Source organism: Heptranchias perlo, chromosome 24 (assembly GCF_035084215.1).
Source record: "Heptranchias perlo isolate sHepPer1 chromosome 24, sHepPer1.hap1, whole genome shotgun sequence".
NCBI lineage: Eukaryota > Metazoa > Chordata > Chondrichthyes > Hexanchiformes > Hexanchidae > Heptranchias > Heptranchias perlo.
The window spans coordinates 27050961-27068776 of NC_090348.1; the positions used below are offsets into that span (position 1 = coordinate 27050961).

The 17816-nt window shown below is 38.5% G+C and overlaps 1 protein-coding gene across 3 annotated transcripts in view; it reads left to right on the plus strand.

Annotated features, from left to right (window-relative positions):
• Positions 1-17816, plus strand: part of LOC137341637 (voltage-dependent calcium channel subunit alpha-2/delta-1) — a 588942-nt gene that overhangs the window by 455576 nt on the left and 115550 nt on the right. For all 3 annotated transcript variants that reach the window (XM_068004938.1, XM_068004940.1, XM_068004939.1), the window contains 3 exons: positions 9325-9393; positions 11770-11844; positions 12542-12616. In XM_068004938.1, the coding sequence (XP_067861039.1) occupies positions 9325-9393; positions 11770-11844; positions 12542-12616 (219 nt within the window). The remainder of the gene's footprint in view (positions 1-9324; positions 9394-11769; positions 11845-12541; positions 12617-17816) is intronic.

Below are 17816 nucleotides of genomic sequence, written 5' to 3' on the forward strand. Positions count from 1 at the left end.
GTTTTCCTGCTCAAATTAAACAATATGTGATGTCGTTGAGCACTTGAAAACTGAATTATTTTGAGCTGGATGCATCAGTCCTCAACTGCACTGTGGACCTTTTAGTCCAAGCAGAAAAAGAATGCCACAGCAACTGAATAGCTCCAATTAGGGGAGCTCTGAGTACTCTGACAATGGGGATAGAAAACAAAAAATAGGCCTTTTATCTTAATGAAAATGAAAGTGAGTGACAGGACTGAGTTCAATGTAATTTTACTCCCTCTTGTAATCCATTGTTCAATTTTCAAATAGATTTGCAACTTCTTTGGATTAAAAAAAAATTATGGTGATAATATTGCCCCACACTTCATAAATTAGTTTCCCCTTTAAGAATGTTATGCAAATTGTTCTAAGCAAAAACTTTCAAAGATGTACTTTTGGCAAAGAAAGCATTAATGAGTTATTTTGAAACAAAAAATATTATCCTCAGAAACTCCGCTATTACCTGTGTGAACATCTGTGTTCATTTTCATCATGTAAAACAAGTGTTTCATGGATTCAAGAGCATACAGAATTAACATGGGATGTTTGACAGGAATGGCAGTGATACTGTGTTCATCACATAAATGAGGCACGCTAACAGTGACATAAATGTGGATGAGTCATATAGTCCTACCTCTTTGATATTGTAAATTTAATAACTTGCATTCATATAACCCTTTCACTTAGAAAAAGATCCCAATACTTTACAGTATTCTGATTGCACAGCAGATTTATTTTTTTGAACATTGGTTACTTCTTTGTTTTTCTCTAATTTGAGCACCAAGTTTTGATTTCTGTTTAACTATTGAAATCTGTATCCAGGACCAGGAAGGTTGCTGATTTCCACTGAGCTCAGTAAGATCAGTCAGGGATGGATCCATTAGCCATGCCCTCTAAATAGTTCTTTTGTAGCTGAGAGACACAATGTGACAGGGCTTGATGTATCTACTATAGCCTGAACAAATTGGAGGTTATCTTCTCTCAAGGAGATTTTTCCCCCCCTCAGTACATCTCTTGCAAGTACTTTTAGACTGTATTTAATTCTCTTTCTTACCGCTGCTACCAAGTATTCGTGTCCTTTAAATTTTAAAGAAATATTGATTTAATTTGGCTGAGGGCTGTACTAGGAGGCTCGTGAATGTTTGCGTGCTGTGCTGAGAGATACATGGTGCAGTATTGTGCAGTTTGATTATTTCTCTATCACTGTAGTGAGATAACATTTTATCAAAATATCCCCTCAAGTTTTACTTGGAGGGTATATTACCCTTCAATTAGAGTAGGTGGCTTCTCTTTTCCTTCGATTTTCTCCCTTCTAAGATATACACCTCCCAGACCACCACTCATGTTACTCTTGGCCAGTTGCCAGCATTGTGTGAGTGTAGACCAAAGGAATCTGTCCAGTCATTTTTTTCTCCCTGCCACAGGTGTGTGGTAGAGGAGAAGGTGAGTGAAGTTTGCAGCTCTATTAAGCTCTTCACTATAGAAGCAGTGCTGAGACTGGGGATTCATCAGGGGTGGGGGGGTGTAGAACCTAAAGGCATTTACTAAGTACCAAATATGTTGCTCCAACCACAGTGACACTTCCTTTATATACCAATGGTGTAAAGTAGCAATAAGCCACCAGAAACTAGTAGGGAGTGTTGGAAACTGCTAAACAGCTGTTCGTGGGATCATGCATGCTGCAGTTTGTTCTTAAATATTCAGCTCAACCTCTACTCATTTGCCCTTCATGAACTTTTTGATTTATCCATAGCATCTGGCATCTCACACGTACATTCCCAATATTCTGGAGCCGTCTCTTAATGATATCTCAAATACTGAGTGTTGTACAAAAGGTTAACCTCATTGTTTTAAGTTGTGCTCTTCTCTCTGTGAAGTGAAGTGCTATTTATCTTATCAGGGAGCTCATTCTACATGAAACACAAGAAAGCTTTCCATCCCCCCCCCCCCTGCCCCCAGCCCCACACATGTTTTTTTTCAGTTCAAACTAATTTTGCCTTTCTCTTTTACTGAAATTGTCAAGATTTCTCCTAACTTCTTCACTGTTTTATGGGATTCAAAGTACAATGACCAAATTTACTCAGCTTTAGATAACATGCTTTACTGGAAATGTCCAGGCTCTTTTATGAACCGTTCCTTTATCCTGTGAAGGTTCTATTTTTATCTAATTTGATGAACCCATTTGGAAAAACATTATCAAGTACAGATGGTAAATCCAAATTGCATAATTGTTTTCTAATATTGTGCCTTAATAAACATGTCAAAGGATCAATGTTTTTTTTTTCCATAACTAAGAATACCGGTGATTTTCTTATTCTTGTGACAATTAATATTAATGCAACATTTTTTCCCCTTAATTTTCCCACCAAAATGGATACTTGTAATTACACCTTGTGGCCTTAAAAGCACATTAAATTACACACAGGTTCAATTCAGCAGTAGATTAATGCATTGTGTGTTATATGGTATAATGTTCCTGTCGTTATAAAACACCATATCCTACGACTGAGCAGCATCATGGGAGATCCACTAGTATATTAAATATACACGCAATTATTAAAAGAACTAATCAATAATTTGTTATCTACCTTGTATGTTATTATCACTATATATCCTGCAACTTATCTCTTCCAGCAGTTCAAAGTTTCAAACTCACCCACACTCCAGGCCCTGGTACCCACCTCTGACTAAGTATCTATTAATTGCCACCTTAATGGTGCTCAAGGCATTGAAAAGGATTTTTAAAAATTTAAATATGTAAACAGTAAAGTAACATATATCAGAAATATACAGAAAGAGGGGGAGATATGCAGAAGAGAGAGAGAGGAGACAGATGGAAGGAAAGACTTACAGAAAGAGGGAGAGTGAAAATGAAAATAGTCAGACAAGCAAAGATATAGAATTGTGAGGGGCATAGAGGAAAAGAAAAAAAGTGAGTCGGAAAGAGTGGTGAACAGAGAGTGGAAACCCAAAAGAATTGGAGAGTGGGAGACAAGCAAATGGAAAGAGAGAGAGACATTTTCTTGAATGCACATTCAGTATCACAGCAAATCGACATTTTTTGCCGAAAATAACATTAATATCTTTGTGACCAAATGGTGATTTCTCCAGACACTAATAAAACATGGTTGTAATTAGTTTAAGCTTGGCTAATCAGCCAACCAAACATCTTGCTGATGTCAGCTGACAGTTCAATACAGGAGAGGGAGCATGAGACCAGAAACATTTGTAAGAGTATTTTCATCAAAACCTCAGCACAACATAAAACATGAACAGCATATTACAAATCTAGTTGTGGGAGTGAAAATAATTCTGTTTCCATTTTATTGACCATTAGAGGGCCTGAGGGTCTCGTTACTTTTCCTCGCTTCACCTGCACCAAAATTAAACACCCCAGGCCAGTAATGACAATAAAGCCTTGGACATAATATCACTGCTGTATGGGGACAGAATGGCAGGAACACAATTTACCAGGAAAGTGGAAACATCATCATCATTTGACATTTAAAATATTGGCAGGCAATTTTGTTTTTTCTTAACCTTCAACAACTGACTTTAAGATTAAAAAAAACAAATCCTGCAACCTTTTTCCTGATAAAATGTGAGCACTTCAAGCAAATGTTTCCAGTTTGAGCTGTGCAGTTACATGATCTTGTGAAAATAAGGGCGATTTTATGGGGAATGCTCCTGGTGATGTTCTTATTTATTTGTGGAATTTTCACTTGTGCTTTGCGTATAGACAAATTTTACCTCTTGCATGATTGTAAAAGTAAATAAATTCTTATTGCCAGCCCCTTCTCTTCCCAGTTTAAAATACCGCTAACAACATTGAAATAAGCAAATGATGTATGGTGCTAGTAGAATATTTAATTTCTTCAAGAGAGAAAAGAAATGCAGTGACCTAGTTCTGTATGCATCGTTGTACTAGTGTTTGGTGTCATGTCGCAGAAAGGTGCCTGTGATTCTCCACATAGTAACATCCCGTTCAAGGCTGAATTTTTGAGCTGCCAAACAAATATGAGGGACTTCCCTTCCACGCACAGGAGGAAACCAGAGGCCAAATTAACCCATTCCATTTGTGTACACCTTGTAAAGAAATAATAGCAGGGAGTGTTTGAAATCCACCGCGGGTCTGTCGCCTTCTGAAAAGAGAACAAGTTAAAAGATGTCTGAAACGTTAGCTTGCCTTTTCTCTTTGCAGCTGCAGACAGACTCGGTCTGCATTTCCAACGCCTTCTGTTTTTACTTCAGATTCCCAGCTTTTACAGCTTTTTCCCTTTCTTTTTCTACATCTTGTAATGATTGATTAAGAGTCGCTGACAGCAGAGGCCCAGGAGAAGGTTGCAAGCTCAACCTCTCAGTCAGGAATTGGAGGGGAAGGGTTTCTGTTGTTTGTTATTTGTGAAATCATAAATGTCAGTATATTGAATGTGTTCACAATTTTGCTACTTTTGAGGTAGGATCTAAAAATCATTAGCACGTACTGATTTTTATAGGTATGAAAATTAGATTAACAATAAAGAGGTTTTAAATGTTGCCGACTATCAACTAAAACCAAGCTGATTACATTTCTAATATTTTTCTTCTTGATAATCCATTCTACGTAGAAACAAACCTCTACAATTCTCTTACCACCTCCCTACAAACAGTATTTTATTTGGTGGCAGCTCAAATAACTTAATTTTTTTTTGTGCATTAAAAAATACAGGCAATGATGTTCTATCCATTTGTTGTATGGGAAAGCCCACTTTATTTTTGTGCAGATGGAGTTTGTGAGATTGCCAGCACAAATAATGTTTTCTCATCACTTTCTTACACTGCCTGGTAGAAGGAAATAGAAATATGAAGAAGGACTTGAAAAATTTGGTCTTTTTCGTTAGAAGAAGGCAGATTACAGGGTGATATGAGAGTGTTTACAATTAGCAAGAGTGGATCTGGTGGCAAATGGGTTGATTCAAAGCTGATTTATGTGATGTGCTTGTGGTAATTCTGATGAGTTTTAAATTTACCTTTATGAAATGGATACAATGTTTAGAATCCAGGCACGTATAGACTTTGTGTATCAATTGCCTGAGTTCACTGCTTGGGTGCTTTATCTTAAAAGCGATGTCAAATTTAGAGGTAGAATCGGTTTTCACTGGTCTAATCACTGTTTTGATCAATATTTGAAATCTAGAAGATCTATGATATCTATGCAAAATAAAACATTTCACAGGATTGTGCAATTTTTCAAATTCTTAAACTGTACTGGTGGAGTGAATGACCTTGCTCATTCTACCATATTGGAGTGGGAATTAGGGACGGTTTTACTTTGCAGAAATCCCAATTTAATTTTTTGTTAATTTGTCATTTATAAAAATTAAAATGAGTCATTCCAATTAGCATTTCAAAAATGTTTGTGAAAAATCTATCCCAACTGATTGTTGTTTTATGCAAACATCATCATAGCTTTGGCGCTCTCTTTAATAGCGCCTTGGGATGTCTGCACACACTTCAAGCTGTTATCTGTTAATGACTCTTGAAATCTGACTAAAACTTGCCCATGTACCTATGAAATCCTTGTTGAGTCCATTCACAGCACTCCAGTATGTCAGTAAAAAGAAAATAGTTGAAGGTGAGGTTGGGACCCCATGGAGGAAAGGTTTGTCAATTAATGGATGATCAAAACATTACAAAGGTATTTAGAATCATAGAATTGTTACAGCACGGAAGGAGGCCATTCGGCCCATCGAGTCCGCACCGGCTCTATGCAAGAGCAATCGAGCTAGTCCCTCTCCCCCGCCCTATAGCCCTGAAAATGTTTTCCTTTCAAGTACTTATCCAGTTCCCTTTTGAAGGCCATGATTGAATCTGCCTCCACCACCCCCTTGGGCAGTGTATTCCAGATCCTAACCACTCGCTGTATAAAAAGGTTTTTCCTCGTCACCTTTGATTCTTTTGCCAATCACCTTAAATCTATGTCCTCTGGTTCTTGACCCTTCTGCCAATGGGGACAGTTTCTCTCTATCTACTCTGTCTAGGCCCTTTATGATTTTGAATACCTCTATCAAATCTCCTCGCAACTGTCTCTGTTCCAAGAGAACAACCCCAGCTTCTTCAGTCTGTCCACGTATAGTCCCTCATCCCTGGAATCATTCTACTAAATCTCTTCTGCTCCCTCTCTAAGGCCTTCACATCTTTCCTAAAGCGCGGTGCCCAGAACTGGACACAATACTCCAGTTGTGGCCGAATCAGTGTTTTATAAAGGTTCATCATGACTTCCATACTTTTGTACTCTATACCTCTATTTATAAAGCCCAGGATCTCGTATGCTTTTTTAACCACTTTCTCAACCTGCCCTGCCACCTTCAACGATTTGTGCACATATACCCCCAGATCTCTCTGTTCCTGTACCCCTTTTAGAGTTGTGCCCTCTAGTTTATATTGCCTCTCCTCATTCTTCCTACCGAAATGTATCACTTCGCATTTTTCTGCGTTAAATTTCATCTGCCACGTGTCTGCCCATGCCACCAGCCTGTCTATATCCTCTTGAAGTCTATCACAATCCCCCTTACTGTTTACTACCCGTCCAAGTTTTGTGTCATCTGCAAATTTTGAAATTGTGCCCTCGACACCCAAGTCCAAGTCATTAATATTTATCAAGAAATGCAGTGGTCCCAGCACCGACCCCTGGGGAACACCACTGTATACCTCCCTCCAGTCCGAAAAACAACCGTACACCCACTACTCTCTGTTTCCTGTCCCTTAGCCAATTCTGTATCCATGTTACTACTGCCCCCTTTCCTCCATGGGTCGCAATCTTGATGATAAGCCTATCGTGCAGCACTTTATCAAACGCCTTTTGAAAATCCACATACACCACATCATCTGCATTGTCCTCACCTACCTTCTCTGTTACCTCATCAAAAAACTCTATCAGGTTAGTACTTACATAGAATGTACAGCACAGAAGTAGGCCATTTGGCCCAACAGGTCCATACCGGTGTTTATGCTTCACACGAGCCTCCTCCCACCCTTCTTCATCTAACCCCATCAACATATCCTTCTATTCTTTTCTCCCTCCTGTGTTTATCTCACTTCTTCTTAAATGCATCTATGCTAGTCGCCTCAACCACTTCTTGTGGCAGCGAGTTCCACATTCCAACCACTCTCTGTGCAAAGAAGTTTCTCCCGAACTCCCTACTGGATCCACTGCTTCACATTGGTCATTACTAAAGAAATGAATATTGGAAAGGAGATGAATCCTGAAGTAGTTGAGAGTGAGATGAACAATATTATGATGGATAAAAGGCTGAAGCAAGACAAAGCACCAGGGCCCAAAATGATACATCAAAGGAGTACAGGTTCACAGGACAGTAAAGGCGCCACCTCAGGTTGATATGGCTGTGAAAAAAAACGAATAGAATTCCAGGATTTATCTCGAGATATAAAATATAAGAGCCAAGAGCTAATGATGAATCCATGTAAAACCTTAAGGCCTCAGTTAGAGCACAGTGTGCAGTATTGTGCTCCACATTATAGGAAGGATATTGATGCTTTAGAAACAGTACAACATAGATTGTACCAGGATGCTACCTGGTATAAGGAAATACAAATATGATGAAGGACTTGAAAAATTGGGTCTTTTCTCATCAGAAGAATGCTGATTATGAGGCAATATGATGTTTAAAATATGAAGGGATGGGACAGGATAGATGGAAGCAGACGATTTCCAGTGATTGAGGGGTCGAGACAAGGAGTCACAGATACAAGATTAAATGTAAAATTTAGGACACATGGCAAGAAAAACCTTTTAATAGAGTTGTGAGGCTGTGGAATTCACTTCCACGCTTAGTGGTTGAGGCATAAACCATGTCAACAATGATTAGATTGTATTGGTGGATAAAGAAAAAGGGGTAGAAAGGAAATGGGAACAGGGCTGTTGAATGTGATTAGGACTATTTGCTTGTGTAGAGGATAAATGCCAACATGGACTGGTTGGGCCAAATGTCCTATTTTCATGTTGCAAATTCTGTGTATTTCTATGTAAGTTATGAGCACTGTTGCTTGAAGAATCACATTTCCTTTGTGCTAAGGCCACAATTCTGCACAGGGTTTTATGATCACTGTGTGGAGGAGATGGAACAGCGATTTTAATGAGTAATACTGTCCTCCACCTTTTTTACTTCTATTGACAATGTGATGTGGTAGAGGATGATAGGATGGTGCAGCATATTGGAGCTCCAACATTGGGATTTGTGCCCACGACCATCCACAGGCTGAGTTCCTAATCTTAGCTACGTTTCCTGGGGAGGTGCTGAGCGGAGGTACTTCCTCATAGTGAGAGTGGGAAAATTGTAAGCTGGAATTACAACAGGTCACGTGCTTCCTAGTGGCTGGTTTCAGAGCAGCAGTGGAAGAGGCCAAGCAGCAGATCAGTTTGCCCCAAACCCCATCGGTGACGCCTGGCGCAGGTACACTCAGGAAAAAGGAAGGAGAGAAAACACCTTTAAATAAAAAGGAAGTTACGTTCTCAAAACACATACACACACACACACACACAAAGAAAGAAAGGAAAGGCATATACTGATTGAAGTAGTTAACAATATCTCACGTGACGTCCATTGTCCATCTGATTAAAACTTCTGGTATCTGCGTGCCAGTAAGTACAGCTCATATTTGATAATTATGTTGTTCCCTTGGATTTTCTTTACCCTGGCCTGACTACCCTGGCATATGATGCGTTGACAACAGCATCTCGCGCAAATGACCATTCTTCATGTGGGAGCCTAGACAGTAAGTGCTGGCAGCCTATTCAATCATGGCAGGCAACGCAGACAAGCTCAATCATTGTCCCACCTGCACTTCCCAGCAGGGATTACTACATAGCCCAGCGTTGATTTTCTCACTCCCACTGTCCTTGCAGGAATTTTGTTTAAATTAATGGTAGAGCCACATGCTACGTTGTAACTGTCCTACACCTTGGCCTCTCATGTACTAATATTTATGAAGTGCAGACTAGTTAGAACAGATTTACCCTTCATAGGTGTAATTCAATGAAGCACAATGAAAATGAAAGGGATATGATACAGGCCGTGATACTTTATAGTACTTTAAAACTTGAATTATGTACTTTATGCCTTTTTCCAGATGAGCAGCAATCTTTGGAATTTGAGTTTTTGTTCACTTGAACCTGACTAATATGTTTTAATGGAATTATTTCAACAGATATTCTAACCTGTTGTTGTTTCTTTGTGCATCTGTGTGTGTGTGTCTTGTATTCCTGTCTGTCTGTACGTGCCTGTCACTTTACCGTTACAATAGGAACTCGGTCTTGTTATCACAGGAACACTGCCAGTCTTCAACCTAACTAAAGATGCTAATGGAAACCAGGTATGTTGTCCAGTAGGAGAGTTGAGTATGGGCTGTCATTATGAGGTGCTATATACAGATATCTTACATACCGTGTATGAAATTTCAATCCAGTCTCCTTCTAAAATACTTGTAGGAATGATACTCTGCTGCAAATAACATTTAGCACTGCACTGAGATGGCAATCCTGTGAAAAAAGATAGGAATTCTCACAAACGTTAGGAGCAGATTTCTTCTATTTGTAGCAAAATCTTAAACATAAGTGTTGATCAATACTGCTTGAGAGACCAACTTGGAGCCTTCAAACTCTGTGACAGGAATTAAGGTTCCAAACGCAGAGTCTTTCTTTTACAGATTTTATTTTGGGAAATGATACAGACAACACACACAATAATGTGAAGGCTGCGGGAGACCTCATGTTACAATTGCTGAGATTGGTCGCAGGGTGATTAGCCCTCCGAGTCTTCCCTAACTTTCTTACAATGGTCTCGCTTTTATCCTTCCCTCTGACCTTCACTCTTGGTTTTACACTAACTTACACCAGCTCAGCATTCCAGAGAGTGGGTCCCATAACAAAAAGTAGTCCGTTCTAGTACAGAACGGTTAAACATATAGCCATCAAACAGATAGATGTATCTATTAGACGATTAGAACTACACAAGGCTATTTTGTATGACGACAATCAAGTCAATTTGAGGTGATTTGTTGACATTCTACAGATATCACCTGTTTCAGTAGATTCTGCAAAAACTGTCATTAAACTACAAAATGGAGTCCTGAACATAAAATGGATTCTTTAATAAAACCTTTCCTACTTCCGTTCCTAACAATGAGTAAAAAGAATGAATTTATGATTTCACTACAAACAGGCAGCAGTGGAAAAACTGCTCCCAGTGTTCTTCTATTGCTGGGACTGATTGGATGAAAATCCCCTGACTCTAATGGCTGTGAAGGTCCTACTTGAAATGAGTTTAGTCAGTTCCTCGTGGTCATGAGGCCCTAGCACAAATCCATAAATAAAGCAAAATTAATTGCAGGGCTACGGGGAAAGGGTGCGGGAGTGGGACTAGCTGGATTGCTCTTGCAAAAAGCTGGCGCGGACTCGATGGGCTGAATGGCCTCCTTCCGTGCAGTAACCATTCTATGATAATTGACAGTCTCGCTCATGGAAGCCCCGTTATGTGAGAAATGTCATGCTGGTGCAGTAAGGCTGGTCTCCTGAGGTTGTAGTTGAAGCATACTGTTGGAGCAGAGGGAGAGGCTGCATATGGTAGCATAAGTGGCTGTCTTGCGGGGAAGGATGAGTGCTAGCCCCTCCCCCAGAAACAATATGTCATGTCCCTGCTGTCCCCTTTGTAAGGGAACTGCTTATAAATATATTTTTAAATATGTTGCATCCTCTTCAGAGGCCCAGGCCTGGACCCCTGGGTGGTTGGACCAAGAACACCTCTGCTGATGTTACACGACAGCTTGACGGAGAGTCAGGACGCTAGAATGTTGCCCTTCCGGACTCCCTGCCCCCACCCCCCCCCCCCCCCCCCCGCCACCACCACCTCCCCGCGGCCCCTCTCCTTTGCATCGATGGAGTATCCGTCCACTGGCAGAGCATGCGGCCATTCCGGTCGACTCCTACTGGAGTAACAATGGGACTCTAGCACAATGGCTGCAGATTTTCAGGGCTCATTTAGCTAGTCTGTGCACTATTTAATCGGGAGTGGAGCACTGAGCAGGAGCACTTCCTGTTTGACATTAGATATTGTCTCAAAAGTTGGCCTGTTATTATCTGACATTGACCAAGCCAATGTTTATACGTTTGTGCTCTGAATGGCTGAGAAACTGCCTTATGAAGCTGTTTCCTCTGCTAATTGATGATGGAAGTTGGGATGCAGAAAAAAGCAGGCCGTAAAAGAACATTAAGTGAGATAGTTAAGTAACAGAAGAAGTTAGAGTGGGTTATATTAATTGGAAATCAAGCAGAAATAATGCTAACATAAAAATAGAAGAGAAAGAGAATGGGAAAGTCGAATGAAGGGACAAGAAAAATTGAAGTGTAAGATGTTTTTTTAATTTAATTTTTTGATGGGTTAATATGACAGTAATAAAGCTCCTCCTGATATCTGAGTAGTGTTATTACTGTGATACTAATGTCTGCTTCAGCATAACAGTGCCGTACCAGACAGGCTTTAACAAAAGTCAGTCTGCAATTCCCAGGACCTGCCACACACTGCTGGGTTAATGCTGACACCTGGTGAAAAAGCACTGACCTGCTCCACCTCAATAAAGTTGCCCAATAGTTTTATACAAAAATAAGTTTAAGATGAAAAAAAATATAATAGGGGCAAAAAGCTTCCACTTTTCAAAAATATCGATTATTATTTTGTTTATTTTACTTCTTAGAACCAGTTGATTCTTGGAGTGATGGGGATTGATGTGTCTCTTGGGGATGTAAAGAGACTCACACCTCGTTATACTGTAAGTAAAGTTCAGAAATCCAGTATGTTTATTTATTTTCACCATGTACACCATTCAGCCCCACTTCTGAGTTCCACACTGCATATTGTTGCGTTTTCTCCCTATTCTGCATACTCTGTCTTGCATGTATTATCTGTACTCTTCAGTTCTATATATAGGTTAATGCTGTCCCAAGTGCGCAATGGCCAATGAGTTAAGTGATTGATGCTTATGAAGAAAATATCACTACTTCATGAAGAAAATGTCACTGCTTTATCTTCAATGTTGGTTTACAACATTAAATTGTTTAATTAACAAATGCAATAGTTAGTTACACAAAAATTAAAGTAGACTTAAGTTGAAAATTATACAGAGTTTAATGGATTTACTGTTGAGATTCAGTGTTGGCTCCCCTCAGATGCTGAATGTGTTCTAATTACTTTCTCTTTAATATGTAATTGTACATAATTACAGTTACAAAGCACGAGCATAAAGACGATTAAAACTCTAAGGAGTGCAGCTGTAACCTTTTGAAAATGTAAAATTGTTCAATGTTTGTATATTAGAAAACCGTACATTAATGTTAGCACAGTCTTTGAATGAAATGGAGGCCAAGCACATTATATTGAATACTCATGAAGTAATTTACATGTTTTCTTTTATTTTGGATGTAAACTATATTGTTGCATTATTAACGTCCTTTTTTGTATTATAACAGCTTGGGCCTAATGGATATTATTTTGCAATCGATCCTAATGGTTATGTATTGCTTCATCCAAATCTCCAGCCTAAGGTAAATTATATGAACATTTTATGCATTCTAATGATAAATGCATGGGGACCTACTATCTTGGGCTATTAAAAAGACAGTCAGTGACTTGTGTTGAAATCATTAAAACTGGGCACCTTAGGAATTGCCAAAATGCTGCATCCCAGTTATTTATTGATTTTATTTCTTTGCCTCCTAGTATAATGAGGCAATTTACCACTCATCATTTACAATAAATTAATAACCCAATGGTACTGTTGTGTGGCTGTCATATAAATGTTTTGCCTGAGTCACGAAATGCTATTGTAACATTAGAACTGTCCAAATTACAGTCGTTAATTTTAACAGAACCGGAACAGCTGAAATCTTTGTTACACTTTATGTAAGGCTTTGACATGGAGGTTTGATTCAGTTTTATACCATGTACTCTTAATTGCACAACGATTAATGGGTCTCTGTAGAATATTAATATAAATATAATAGTATAAATGGCTAGTTTTAGGTTTTTTTTTGAACACGGATGTAAGCATTTGTTAGTGGGCTGGAAGAAAAGAATGAGCAAATCTGCACATCCACCTTGAATTGGCCCTTTGTAAGTCAAAAAATGTTAATGCAGCATCTCTAAGATAACACGTTTAGTCCTGGGAGAAATTTTGGAAGCAGTGGCAATAATGTGCTCATGTTCAAGATGACTAATGGAGCGAGCTAAATTAATTATGAATGTATTATATATATATATATGCAGCCAATATTAATATGGCATTTTTGTATTGGATATTTTCCATCGCATTTGATAAATTCATGGAATACTTGTTTTTAACTGATTTTTTCCAATTAACCCTAACAAAAAAGAGTGTATTTTGTTGATATTAAAGTAAACCTGCCCTGTGTACAATGCTGTACATTAACAATGTGAACATTGTAAATGATGTATGCAAAATATAGTGGTGCGTGGAAGTTAAGTCAGTTCTATAGGTTTCAATTTGGTGTAAATTCACAACGATGGGAGCAAAGGTTATAGCCATTTTTTTTTCAACTTAAAAAATAAAGCCTGTATTGGGCAGAGATGAACATTGGTAAGTCATTGTTTTCTTTCTCTGTTTGAGCCTAAATACAAAGCGTCCGGAAAATTGGCATCATGTACCGGCATTTTAACCAAGCCAGTTTGCACACCTTTAATAAAATCCCCAACAGGAATGCTGATGAGTTTCTACACTTCTACCAGTTTGCTTGCAATGCTGCATGGCAGAGAGACTGCTAAAGGAATTCTCTTCTGAAGCTAAGGTACACGGCAAAGGCAGCTGATGCATTGGCTGTCTTTGATTAACTAGCAAACTAACGTTAGCTAAAGCTAACAGAAAATATATACTGACTTCAGAACTTCAATCTTTTTTTTTACTAGAAACTGCTTCTTAGACCTAAAATTAACCATGTAATATCATACAAGGAGGTGAGCATGTGCTAGTGTGTTTAAAATATAGTAGAACTATTCCTTTTCCCAATTGAGTTGTAGCAGTTAGGGATTGAAATTTGCCAGGCCAGGAGATAATCCACATATCATCAGATCAGTAACTAATAAAAAAAAATCCCACTGCTTTGATTGAAATCAGACATTGGTACTTAGGTAATAGAAAAAAAATATTCCACTTTCATTAATTATATGCATACTCATGGACGTGCACCAAGAGTTGGGGAGATCTTGGTCCTGTCTTTCAGTTGGTAAATTGGGCTCTACTGACATTTTTCTACACATTGAAAAGAACACTAAAATTATATTTACAGACAGTGTAATAGAAACCATCTGTGTCAAGAAAATACACATGCTTTTTTCAAGCTTCAGACAAGTTTGCCCCTTCACCCACCTCCCTTACAGAAGGCAGAGTTATTTGTTTTCCTACTCAGATGTAGGCCCGTGCTTACTGATGCTACATGCCGCCTTAAATTCTGTCCGTGCCTTTCTGTATATCACTAATTACAGAATTGATTACCAAATTTAATGCATCCAGAATCTTCACTATTTGATCTTAATATTTCAAAAAAATGCTGTGCAAAGGCCTGTGCCCGATCTGCTAGGGGGTTTGGTGCACTGCTCAATTGGTCAGGGGCATTTTTTTTAAGCCGAACTGGCGGCCACCTGAAATGAGCACAGGACATATTTCAATACTGAACTAAGACTCCTGTGCACATTTTACATCCGGACTCCTAAATTTATTTGCCCTAGTCGGAGCTTGCTATATGCCGTCCCGTCCTTGCCCCTTCCCTTCCCACCCACACCATGGACTTACCTCTGGGCCTTGGTGCGGGACAAAATTGGTAAGGCCCCAACATGATGGAGGAAGGGGAGGACAAGTCCCCTCTATGTCACCATGCTCCAAATTAATCACCAAAAGATTAATCTTGACACTCAGTGTTGGAGAGCTCACCTCAGGATCATTGAATAAACTTTAACTGTGTGCTGAAGAGAAGTTTGTCTCTAAATTCTGAGTTTTACTGACTGGCTAACTAGACGGTACTCTTTGTGGCTTCTGCAGCCGACAATAATTTCACCTGGTTGTCTGATTTTGTTTTGCTCACCTCTGGTAGCCGATAAATCTTACATAGTTGCAATTTATAATACTTGTGCAGTCCGTAAAGTGTGGAATTGTTTTTCATCACTCCACACTTTAGACATCACTAGCCTATCAGTATTGCATTCCCCATGTAACTGTTACCAGAGCAACAGAATCCCTCTCAATCTCAACAAAAATTAAACTGTCAAGGCCACTTCTACTGCCACATTTATCCCTACAGTGCCAATTGTAATACAACTCTCTCTCCCAAACTCCTCCATCAAGGCTGCTGCAGATTTCTCATACATTTTAATACAGTACACAAACTAAAATGTACCAAGCAAAACCCTCGTGAGGCTGACCACAACCGTTAATTTTTGTCTCAATGCTACAAAATTCCAGGCTGTGCCTCTTTTTTTCTAATCACTTATGTTGTTTTTTTTGTATCTTCTCACATCCCAGTCTGAATCAAGAGCACAAGTGAGGTGTTACAGAAGAACTGTCTCACATGACCTTACAATAAAACCTCTCCACAGTCAGATAAAGTTCCTTCAAACAACCGCTGCAAAATACATTCCATAAGAACATTATAAATGAAACACACTGAGGACCCATAATTTATGGTGATTCTTTTAATGAGTAAACTGAGCACGGATTACCTTAGCAGTTGCACAAATATATAATGTAAGCCCCCATAACTTGGAGATTGCTGGAGATTGTTTTGGAATAAGCCTATTGCTTTTACCACACTTGTGTAGTCATTAAACAATGAAGTAATTTGTAATACGTCAATGGAGACTAATTAATTATTACATTAATTAAATGTTCGTCAAATGTTTGGTAATTAGGCATTTGCCAAGTATTTATTCTTGGCCTCTTAAAATAAAACAGCTTTTTACTCATATATTTTTACTATTTGTGTTGAATCTGAATTGTAATGAGTTAATGTGCAGTTCAATTCAGGTTCAATAAGCACTGCATTTAGATAACATTCAATTTGAGCTGTTTCTGTCAGTATAAACAGGACCTATGGCATTTTGCCGGGACAGCACATCCTTTGAATATATTTATACCAAATTTTAAGAGTTTGTACAAGCAGCAGATCAGATTCCACTGCAGTATGGCAGGGTTTAAGACACAGTCTCATTGTTGGTGATCACAGTTAACAAAGACCCCTATTTAAAATATATTCAATTAATTCAAGTAATATAGCCTTTAGACAGAAAAACATGTATACTCTATATTCAAATAATTTAAACGACAGTTCTGGTGCTTACAATTTTTAAAGATGTTTGGAAGTGTAAAAATGTGCTAAGTAGCATTTGCAGTAGATATTCAGTCAACAGAAAGAACCAGCAATGCAGATTGAAATACTAGTGACCCCACAGGAAGATGGAGGACAACACATCAGGCCGTTCTTAGACCTGCAGATAATAAGTATCAATGTCTGAGCATGGCAGATTTGTAGTACTTCAAAATGCTTAATGTATGGATACATTTGATTAATATGAGCTGACTATTGTTCAAAAAGTCAGCAATATCTTCTAAAGAAATGATTTGTTGAAATTTCTCAAGTGCACTTTCTAGATGTCTGACTCATCAAGTCTACTGAGTTTAATTTTTCCAACAATGTGAAGCTGCTTTATTTCCAGGCAAATTTCAAATCCTATTATTAGCTGATCGTTCTTCCGCTGTTTTCAAGGTCCAGGTTCTAGTGTTTTTTTTTAGATTTCTAAAGAGTCTATTTACACATTAATAAACTAATCCATGGCTTCTACAATCTCACCTCATCAAATGGCATGAAGTGAGGAGAGGACTAACACGATTCATCTCGGCTCAGGTTCCATTAGTTCCAGTATTTAACCAATTATATTTGATATGGAGGATCAGGCCGTAGGGGGCAGAAGAGAAAATTATATGACTGGAATAGTGTCAAAGCAGAATTTCTTTTTCCCTCTCCCTCAATATACTACTTTGCCATGCCAACCCTGACAAACAGAATTAGTTTTCCTAAATTTTTCTATTTCTAAAATTTTGTAAGTATTTAATATATAGTGCGTGTATGTATATATTTATGCTAATTGTTGTAGAAATGCAAATAACATAGATGGCATTTAACGTACAGCATAACTGTAAAAAATATCCAATACTCAACATTGGAGTAATTGACAATGAGAACAAATTAAAATTTTAATATGACAATGTAGATCCTTTGTAGCCATCACATCACTTTGTAGTCATTTCCTTGTTTCATCATTTTAGATGTTTCAGTATAAAGAATGATATTTCCATAGAGATAGCACTAACTACATATCAAATGCATAGTACAAATGCAGAGCAAAACCATTATTTACTAACCTCCCCCCCCCATCCAAACCCACTCAGCACCAACTAGAGTTACTTTGTCCAATGGCATGGTTGCACAAAAGATTTTGCTTTGATGCTCTTATTGGAACAAATACTTGGGGTGGAGGGGTGGTGATTGGACTGATAAAACAAAAGGTGCTCCTGGACTTGTGATGAGGGTCTGCTTTTCTTTAAAGTTACATTTTGTAGCCATTGCTTTGCAAAGTCATTACTACTCATTTTTGAAAAGAATATTTAAAGGGAAGCTCAAGAAAATGAGGGGGAATGAACTCTCCACCCTGTACATTACAAATATCCTCCTCCCTCTC